We start from the raw sequence: 11,208 nt of genomic DNA, 5'->3' as shown, positions 1-11,208 counted from the left end.
CATGATTTTAAGATTAGTGGAACAACACCATGTGAGGAGCTCCTTCGCATTGTGAAGTGGGGCCTTAGCACTTAAAACTTCAGCAAACTGAAAGTAAAAAGACCATAAGGGTTTCATTCAGAAAATAGGTCTATCATCAGATCGATCGAAGGTCCCGAATCGTAAGCATTAGTGGAGGTGCCGTGGCCGAGTGGTCTAAGGCGCCTGGCTATACATAGAAAATCCGGGGTTCGGTCCCCGGCCGCGGCACTTATGCCCGTGAGCAAGGCATTTAATGTACAATGCTCTTTTATCCTGCTTTCAAATGAATGGAAATGCAATATACATTATTGGTAACTAGGTGTGCACTTGTTTAAAAAAGGAAAAAAATATACACTCTTTGCATGATCTTCCTTGATGTTTCTTATTAGTTTAAATGAGTTATGATTGGTGGTTTGAAATTCACACATATTTCTGAGGTGAGAGAGAACGATATTCACCACCTTATGTTCGTAAAGTTTTCAAATACGAAAAAATACAAGTGTAATTTACACGTAAGTTATATAGAATCCAGAAAGCAAAGCACAGTCTGTGGCAAATTGCCCATTGACTCCGTTCAACAGATCGCCAAGCTCCGCACAGCGATTCAGCTAAGTAATTAGGGCAAAATCCAGCGACATGACCCAATTTCATTCAAACAGGATGTGAGTTTTTATTAGTTATAATCTTGAAATATATGAATAGAAGGGGTAAGACTACATATAGAATGTGCAAGCTTTTCATACAAACAAGTTTTGTGGTTAAAGCGAGAAAAGGAGAGAAAAATACGTGTAAAATAATATTTAAACTGATTATTTCTTCATCAGGCTATGTACACCGAACAAATTGCAAATTGATTGATTTCAGTATTTCAGAAAAAACTTAGTTTTTTTAATGATGACGTAATGACACGTTCGATGGTAATAACATGCAATATTGTATTGAAATTAATTGTCAACGACCACTAAATGGACAATTACAGAAAAATAATCATCGTCAAGTTAAAGCGTTAATGAGGGGTATTAGGAGAGCAGGAAGGCATCCAACTATAGATCAATGACAGGAAGGAGGGGGGGGGGGTCGAGCGGGCTCCTCCCTCATAATATGATAATGTAAGAAAATATAACATTCTTTAACAAAATGGAGAAAATTGATTGGCCGGTCTGGTGCATCCTGGATACATACAACCATATACAAGGTTGCTTACTACCACTTTTAGGCTTATTCATTTAAAAACAATCAAATTGAGAACACCATAGTACCATGCCATAATTTCTTACCAGGTTCAATATTATGAATATGTGACGTCGAGAAGATCCATGCCACCCCCTTCATTTTTTTACAAGCAATCGCAGTTCCGCCGCTAAAAAGCATAAGTGATTGATCTTTCATGCCGATCCGCGCCGCTTTACAATTGGCAGCTAATTTCAGGTTTGAAATAAGCAGCACACTGGATCGTAATTAAGCGATAAACAGAGATTTCAAAGAACGTCCTATTTGAGTCAATCGAGATGCGTTTTTTATTCCTTGCGTTGTGAGCTCTTAACGCTACAATATCCCTATGATTCATTTTAAGTGTCGTCCCTTATCTCTCTCTCTCTCTCTCTTTCACTGTTCAACTCTTTTTTCTGACGAACGAGAAAAGAGTAGCAATTACACCTACGTGATTGCTACTATTTTATATTACGGCTAATACTTACATGAATAATAATATTACACTTTATTCTATAAAGTCATGCACAAGCACTTCATATTGTTTTTTTCTCCAAAAGTATAAATGAATTAAAGCATTATAATTATGTTTATAGTGTGTCTACTTCATATGGACAAATTTGCATGCTTGAAAATTTGTTCTATACCATTTGAAAAATGTCTCAGAAATTGGATTGCTATTGGATTACTTTTCCAAAAAGTTATGCGTTGCTGATCGACAAGGGCTACTGATTCAAAGATAAACTCACACAACGGTTTGTTAAAGCATAATGGGTATGTCATTGGTAATAAATTAATTCGGTCTGGAATCAATTTCATTGGTGTGACTATGGAAGGACGTGTCGGACAAATGGACTTCTCTTGAAAGTTAATGGACCCCCCAAACATCACTATTCCCTGTGTACATGTAAAACTCTCCCAGGACTACTTTACAGTCATTGAGAAATGGATTTATTCTTCTTTAACTTGGTCAAAATCAAAGTAATGCAAGTAATGCGAAAGAGTTGAAAGAATGAAAGGAGTCTTTCTTTACTCGTAATATTTCACCCTTTTCAAGTTTCTCGAAATGATTTACTAATTCATTCGTTAAGTATAAACAAAATGTAGAAATAATGCTCTAATGTATAAACAGAAGGTTTTCATAGAAAAACGAATTACTGGAGTCACATAAACACCCGATTAAACCGGCAAAAAAAAATAGAATTGGTCAATTATACGTGTATTATGTATTGCCTTTATTTAGCCAACACCTTATACCCCTTTCATAAACCCAATAAAACATATCCTCCAATTAGCCGCCTAAGAGTAATGCGGATAATTCAATAAAAATTGCGTTCACAAACTCCATAAATTATTTTTACGAGCGCCCGTCCTGAAAAAGGCGGATAATCGTCATGACAACTGGACACGCCCCCTCCAATGCGGTTGTGTTGGAAAAGGGTGACCTTGTGACCGCACCATGGCAATTATCCGCATTATTTGGAAATACGTTCATAAACTCAAAATCTTGTCCCGATGCCGCTATTATGCGGATAATAGCAGCATCAGAATAATGCGGATAACTCTTGTCCTCCTCTGATTTTACGACCAAATTATGCTGCTATTAGCCGAATAATTGTGTTTTATTGGGTTTATGAAAGGGGTATTTGTCAATCTATTTCAGATTATTATAACTGGTGGTGACGTCAGCAATGAAACATGCTTAAAATAGAAACCCACCAAACTTGCTAGCTCGTAAAGATTATAGAAACTTAGTATTTATTCTTCAATGACGTTAGTTAAAATGTGCATTTATTATTTTTAGTAAGATTTTTTTTATGCCAAAGTAATAAATTGATTGGTGTATTTTGTAAGAAATCATTAACGAATTGAACCTTTAAACCAGATACCCCATCCTTAGCTATCTGGACATCATCTTTGGTTCTACCATTAGTAGAAGTGGATGTCCCTTAAAAGGGAATATTGAATTTCCTCCGGAGGTGAGAATGATGGGTGCTCCTCCTAGCTTCATCGTCATTGTCATTCGACCGTATCGCTTACATGCAGACCGCATCACCTTAACAACGTAAAAAAATCATTGAAGAAGAGTATCCAAGACCAGGCGCCACAGAAAGGGGGTAATGAGCTCAGGGATTGGGGGTAGGATGTGAGGGTGAAGGGGAGGTGGGTGTGATTGGGGGTGGGATGTGAGCGTGAAGGGTGGTGGGTGGGATTGGGGGTAGGATGTGAGGGTGAAGGGGGTGGTGGGTGGGATTGGGGTTAGGATGTGAGGGTGAAGGGGAGGTGGGAGGGATTGGGGGTAGGATGTGAGGGTGAAGGGTGGTGGGTGTGATTGGGGGTAGGATGTGAGGGTGAAGGGTGGTGGGTGGGATTGGGGGTGGGTTGTGAGGGTGAAGGGTGGTGGGTGGGATTGGGGGTAGGATGTGAGGGTGAAGGGGAGGTGGGTGTGATTGGGGGTAGGATGTGAGGGTGAAGGGAGTGGTGGGTGGGATTGGGGGTAGGATGTGAGGGTGAAGGGGAGGTGGGAGGGATTGGGGGTAGGATGTGAGGGTGAAGGGTGTTGGGTGTGATTGGGGGTAGGATGTGAGGGTGAAGGGGAGGTGGGTGTAATTGGGGGTGGGATGTGAGGGTGAAGGGGTGGTGGGAGGGATTGGGGGTAGGATGTGAGGGTGAAGGGGAGGTGGGTGTGATTGGGGGTGGGATGTGAGGGTGAAGGGTGGTGGGTGGGATTGGGGGTAGGATGTGAGGGTGAAGGGGTGGTGGGTGGGATTGGGGGTAGGATGTGAGGGTGAAGGGGAGGTGGGTGTGATTGGGGGTAGGATGTGAGGGTGAAGGGGAGGTGGGTGTGATTGGGGGTGGGATGTGAGGGTGAAGGGTGGTGAGTGTGATTGGGGGTAGGATGTGAGGGTGAAGGGGAGGTGGGTGTGATTGGGGGTAGGATGTGAGGGTGAAGGGGTGGTGGGTGTGATTGGGGGTAGGATGTGAGGGTGAAGGGGAGGTGGGTGTGATTGGGGGTAGGATGTGAGGGTGAAGGGGTGGTGGGTGGGATTGGGGGTAGGATGTGAGGGTGAAGGGGAGGTGGGTGTGATTGGGGGTGGGATGTGAGGGTGAAGGGGAGGTGGGTGTGATTGGGGGTGGGATGTGAGGGTGAAGGGTGGTGGGTGTGATTGGGGGTAGGATGTGAGGGTGAAGGGGAGGTGGGTGTGATTGGGGGTAGGATGTGAGGGTGAAGGGGTGGTGGGTGGGATTGGGGGTAGGATGTGAGGGTGAAGGGGTGGTGGGTGTGATTGGGGGTAGGATGTGAGGGTGAAGGGGTGGTGGGTGTGATTGGGGGTGGGATGTGAGGGTGGAGGGTGGGATTGGGGTAGGATGTGAGGGTGAAGGGGAGGTGGGTGTGATTGGGGGTAGGATGTGAGGGTGGAGGGTGGGATTGGGGGTAGGATGTGAGGGTGAAGGGGTGGTGGGTGTGATTGGGGGTAGGATGTGAGGGTGAAGGGGTGGTGGGTGTGATTGGGGGTGGGATGTGAGGGTGAAGGGGAGGTGGGTGTGATTGGGGGTAGGAAGTGAGGGTGGAGGGTGGGATTGGGGTAGGATGTGAGGGTGAAGGGGAGGTGGGTGTGATTGGGGGTAGGATGTGAGGGTGGAGGGTGGGATTGGGGTAGGATGTGAGGGTGAAGGGGAGGTGGGTGTGATTGGGGGTAGGATGTGAGGGTGAAGGGGTGGTGGGTGTGATTGGGGGTGGGATGTGAGGGTGAAGGGTTGGTGGGTTAAGGTGGATGGGAATAGGGAAAGCTCAATTCAATTCAATATTTTTTCAAGGATAGACACATTTTATACATAATGCACATGAAGATGTATAACAAGTAAACATTGAAGGTGAAATTATAGTTCTGGCAGGATACCCAGGTAAACTGATAAAGGCAACATTGCTTGATAATGTATGGGAAGCTTGTGCTTAGTAAAACAAAGATTCAAGAAGTTTATTTTCATTTCCATGACAAATATAAATCAAATACAGATACAAATCAAAGTATGAGTACAAAATCAATTTTACCTCAGCATAATTATATAATAAAAGCTTGTATAAAATAGTATTAAGCGTGTATGGAAATGAGGGGATCCACTAAAAAGCATTGCTTGTAGAGCGTGGATCCCCTATAGCGAGTTGAAAACAAAACGAATGGGTAAGTGGAGGAAGATTAAAAGAGATGAGGAGAAAAGGGAAAGTAGACACTGAAGGAAAGGGATAAAGGAAGAAGAGAGGAATAAAGGAAACAACTTTAAGAAAGAGAAAGAAGGAGACAATGAAAAGAGAGACTGAAGTGAAGGAGAGGAGAGGAAGAAAAGGACAGAGGAAAGAGGAAGGTATTATGAAAATAGGAAGAAAAAGACAAGGGAAGGAAAAACAAGGACGGAGGAGGAAGAAGAGGGAGAGATAAGGATGAAAGGAAGAGAAAAGCCAAGGTTGAAAGAAAGAAGAAGAGATAACAATTCATATCAAGGGGAAGTATCCAGTTATTGAGGGTTACGTGTACTATAAGATTCTCAACCTATATCCTTCATTGTAATTCGAAAAATCACTTACACGAATACATCCTATGCTTGTGATTTATGACATTAAGGCATTGGATCGTCTGGTATTTATTCTCAATCCTCTTCAAGGGACAATTTTCTATAATTCTCATGCACCGAGTCGCCTCACTCCAAGATAACAAATGATAAATTGGAAAGACGTTTCCCTCAATTTCTTCACATGAAGAGGTTCAGCAGTGACAACGGTTTCACCATAGAGCTATAATAGCTCTATGGTGAAACCGACCCAAACTACTAAGCCATTCTGTGACTGTCTAGTCTTTGTGATGCCGACTAAATTTAACTTTAACCCTAACTAGGCCAGGGTATTTAAGGGGATCATACGGCTGGGAGGGGAGGGGGAAGGGAGGGGGGGGGGGACTCGCAGTTGAAATCTTGAAATCTTGGCCATCACATACGCGGTCACAAAGAAAACTCGCACGCACAATACAAGGGACATATGAAATTTTTTAGTTATTCATTCATATGCTTTTATTTCCTTATGCTACTTCATGAGTAATTAGTATGCGAAATCACACATTTTGCTCAAAGTACCGAACGTCCTAATTACAGGCGCAGAAACTCTATGTGGTGGTCTCAGCAAAATTATGATTTCATATGCATTTTTTTTGATTTTTTTTTTCTACTTTCAGCTTTTCATTGCTTTCTCGATGAAATTTGTCAATTTTTGACTTATGCGATCATAAACACCATGACGTCAAGTAATTTGATTAAAAAACATACTTGACTAAAAGCACAATTGAAACTGTACAAACAAAATCAGGTATTTGAGCAATTTTTATGCGACATGCATGTGCAAAATTATGCGTATATACGGAACCGCCTACCCCGGCGTCGCAAATTTGGTCTTAAAAGATGCGTGGACTTTGAAGTAAAAAGAGGGCACAAAACATCATGGCATTTTCAGCTTTACACTTGGATCTGTCGGGTACGCTACGCGAATAGACTGCTTAAGAGAAACAAATTTATGGTTCGTCATCAATGTTTCACGGTTTATATGATTACATATTAGGAAACCGACGTTTGTTTTCAGGAGCGAGTAAGCAGATGACTAGTACTATATAATTACTGGTTATGTTTTGTTTTATCAAAATAAAAACATAGCCACGGTAAAATTGCATGCATTTAAATTGGCGAATGTTCGACGGGCTCTTTTTTTAAAGCTGATAAAGAATCCTATTTCTCACGTGTATACTTCACATGAATACTCGAAGAAAAGCAAATCAATACTGGCGCGAAAAGAGGCACCACTCAGGACATAAATTTGATCGACCACGTGGTCTTGAAATGATAGTATGGATGATTGTTTGCGCAGTGTTAAAGCTTGATTTCCACTCATCATGAACTTGAATGCCATCATATTAATGTGTTTGTACACAGGCGCTACTGCTCTTACGTTAATAAGAGTAATACAAAACGCAACGAGGTAAAAAAAAAAAAAAAAAAGAAGAAAGAAGAATCGGTATTGCTAGAGAGTGCCGCTTCGTGAAAATATCTACACTGTAGAAAATACTGAGTAATTTTTTTACCACCACGAGGGTAATTATGTCTCCAACCAATTTTGGGCAGCATTTTACCCAATGCAGGAAGCATATTGTCCAGTAAGGTTAAAAAATAGGCAGCAATTACTTTAGAATGGGCAAAATATTCATCACATTGGATAAATAAAAATGTCCAATGTTGGTTGGACACATAATTACCCTCATGGAGCACTTTTACCCAATATTTTTTAGAGTGTTATCCCTTTTTTTTTTGGGGGGGGGGGGGGATGAAGACCTTTTAAGTACGTGAAATATATAAAAATATCCTGGTACAATAGTCAAACTTTAAGGGGGAGAACATGATGATGATTCACAGCATTTGTATCTATGTATACAGTGCGTATAAAAAAAAGAGGTTTACACTTATAAAACATCATGTATAATTATGCATTTGCAATACTAGTATCCTGAAGATGTTTCCGCATTTTAACATTGGTACATGTCCATTTAAGCAAAATTATTATAACTGTCGAAAAATATTTCCGCTTGAGTGAGCACCACTTACTTTTGAAAAATTAGTGAAAAATGATTTGCACAGAACTTTGAAATAGTTATGCGAATAAAATCATGAAGAACACGTGAAATTTAGCTAGTAAAATTGATTTGAAAATATTTTTTACCTTTTTAAACTTGTTTAAAATTCCCCTACACACCGAGACCATCGTGACGATATTTGCTTTACACTGAGCTGTGATTTACATTAAATATGGCTTAGGCTAGATTTTCATTTTGTTAATCATTGTCAAGCTTGGGAAAAGTGTGGATAAACAAGTATTAAATGGAAAATGAAATGTAAACCCACTTTACATGATAAAAACTTCGTGAAAAAAATGCTGGAGATGTCTGATATAAACTTCAGATTCAGTGATATCCTCAGATCCAGCCGGCACAAAAAGGGTAAAGGTTGTGCTGACTGAGTGTGGAAATTTCAATTTTGGTGGCAAAATTGTTACAAAATACTTTTATGTATCCGTTTTATATCAATTGACTATAAAGTGCAAGGGAAATGTATGAGAAATGTATCGCAGGGTAAGTTTGATTTCGCCCTTTCCCCTTGACACAGCGTGAAAACGATCATTTCTGCGCAAACAGATTTATGCGAGCTTCACAAAAATGGACAGTGCTCACTCAAGTGTAACATTCTCTCAAAACTTTTACTTTCATTGGATAGGTGAGACCCAAACCCAAAATAATATGTGAAAAAATTACCACATGTTGTATATTTTTTAATTCCCAGGGCTTTTTTTTATACGCACTGGATAAGTTTAAAACATTCAAAGAGGAAGGTGAGTGAACGATAAAGGAGACTGCCCATACTGCCATACCCCTCTATACATGAATGTCTGGAGTGCGTGTGTGTGTGTGTGTGTGTGCGGAGATGTGGGCTAGGCAGGGGCTAGTATAGGTGGGTGCGCGTGCGTGAGGGGTGTATGTGTGTTTATTGTGTAAGGTTCAGGTTAGGTGTTCCCTTTCAAACGAAAAAAAATAATAAAATTGAAAAATTAAAAAGAATACCAACCAACCAACCAAAAATTAAAAAGAATACCAATATGTATATACTCACACATATTGATGACCGACGGGAAATTCAAATAGGAAAGCGGTTTTTGTTGGCATTAATTTGCCTTTGAAGTGTGTTACAAGAAGGCAATCTATTCACTAACTCCTGAACTCTTTAAAGTAACGTTCTCTCAAATTGTAAAGATATATATTCATATATTATTTAAATAACAGTTTCATGGTGATATTCCATCCCACGCATACAAAAAAATAGAATAACATTGTAGTTTCAGAATTATTTCAGTTCGGTACACTGAGAGGGAATCAATGAGCAGATTCTAGGGGGTGGGCGGAATCCATCTAACTCAAAATGATCAGAATATGTTATTTTTCCATCCATGGTAAAGGTAGTTGCGATAAGCGCAAAGGCCTGTATTCTCAATAAGTCTAAAATATTATGAAGGGGGTGGCAATTTGCATCACGTGGTCTAAAATGACGCCATTGTTGTAACTGTTTTCATCACTGTGCAAACATTTACCAACTTTATTCTATCAGGTGGATCGCATTTCATGAGGTATTCTGAAATTCCCGTAAACAGCTCTCCGTTCACACCAAACAAAGTGGACAGGGATGGCGGGGGGGGGGTGTATAGGTGGTCAGTATTTGTGGATGCAGAGGGGGGGGGGGGGGTCAGAGGGAGCGTGACCTCAGCTTTGACCCAAAGTTGAACACAATAAGATCCCTTGAGTGAGAAGTGTCTTCTTTTGTCTTGGAAGTGAGAATGGAAATAGTACCACTCTGTTTTATTTATAGCATTTTTGCATTTTTTTGAATTATTTTAAAAGTAATCTGACAAATTTAAACCATGATTACATGCAACTTGTTTGTCAATTCCAGAAAGAATAAATCTATATTTTAGAGTATACATATAAATATAAACTGCAAAGGTGAGGTGTGAAATTTACTTACTATGTAGTAAATTGTATCTTATTTCAATTAAACTTTCCTGAATTCAATATGTCAACACTCTGCCTCTTTGAAAAATATCATAATAAACGACATGCTTCATAATTGAAGTAGGCAATTTTAACAAGTGTGAATTAAACTTTAAATATTGTACTTGTCAATAAAATGTTATTTGCGATCTTCCGAGAAGTGCCAGTAAAAAGCTTCTGATTATATCGACATAAAAGGTTTGATATATTTGATCTATGATTGAATAAAATAAGCATATTTGATTATATTTAATTATATTGATTATATTGATTTGAATTTGACATGCATGTTGATTTATATTTGAATCACTAATTGAATATGTATATTATTTATTCAATGTTGAATTTTGTTAATGCTTTTATTTAAATTGAATAAATTTATCATGTAATTATTTGTATTATGTTGAAGAATGAAAATTAAATTGAATTGAATTGAATTGAATATTAATGGCTAAGAGAAGTAAAACAATTTAAACATAATCTCCCTTCCCTCACTCTCATCGTTTGTCTCTGAATCTCTACATCCCTCATCACTACCCCCAGGTCCCCCCCCCCTCACACCCTCACACACATACACACTCACTCTTCCTCCAATTCACCTCTCCCATTCTCTTTCCATTAATGTTGATTTGATTAATGCAGTGTATTATTGCAAATGAGTTAACGCTTCTCCAAAAATAAATTTGGTTTGATAGATGAAATGTTTTGAGCTGTTTCGTAATGGGTTATTTTCTCTTGGAGTATTTCCCATTATTTTTTTTCATTAAATTATTAGTGATTAGATCTATGTCTAGTCTATAAACTAAGCGTAACAAATGATTCTAATTCGAGAGTGTATTGATTGGCACTCGGGTCATTTGTACAAATCTTTTTATATCGCTTACAAAAGTATTATATCCTTAGAGAAAAAGTCTAGATTTATCTAGTAAAAGAAAAAAAAACGTTGAAAACCTTTTGACTGCGAGTTAGATTTATTTATCAACATGATGTAATTTAATTTCAACCCAAAATAGTGTCCTTTTCGAAATTCGTTGTCTGCTTATAAAATATACTTTTACTGTTTGAAGCCTATACTTCAAGACAATAATTGGTCTGTTATTTCTTTCACATTTTATTTTTTTAAATATGATTCATAATTATCAAGAGCTGGTATTCAATATAATACAACAAAATATAATAAGAGGTCAATAATTATATAAATGAACACTAATATCAAATTAAATAGGTGGAGTAAAAGATAAGGGAGAAGAAGAAGACGAAGAATAAAAAGAAGAAGGAGGAGGAGAAAGGAAATTATTCAAATAGAGTGTACAGAGTTGTGTGACTTTATACCTATATAAGGGAGGGC

At 39.1% G+C, this 11,208-nt stretch overlaps 1 protein-coding gene across 1 annotated transcript; it reads right to left on the bottom strand.

Moving 5' to 3' along the window:
• Nucleotides 1-3,304: 3,304 nt before the first annotated feature.
• Nucleotides 3,305-5,825, bottom strand: LOC129258622 (uncharacterized). The gene is made up of 2 exons (XM_054896864.2): nucleotides 5,816-5,825; nucleotides 3,305-5,022 (listed from the first exon to the last, which is right to left on the bottom strand). The coding sequence occupies exons 1-2, from the start codon at nucleotides 5,823-5,825 to the stop codon at nucleotides 3,305-3,307; spliced, it is 1,728 nt and encodes a 575-aa protein (XP_054752839.2).
• Nucleotides 5,826-11,208: the final 5,383 nt, after the last annotated feature.

Source organism: Lytechinus pictus, chromosome 4, assembly GCF_037042905.1.
Source record: "Lytechinus pictus isolate F3 Inbred chromosome 4, Lp3.0, whole genome shotgun sequence".
Lineage (NCBI taxonomy): Eukaryota > Metazoa > Echinodermata > Echinoidea > Temnopleuroida > Toxopneustidae > Lytechinus > Lytechinus pictus.
This window is presented reverse-complemented; position numbering and strand designations above follow the sequence as displayed.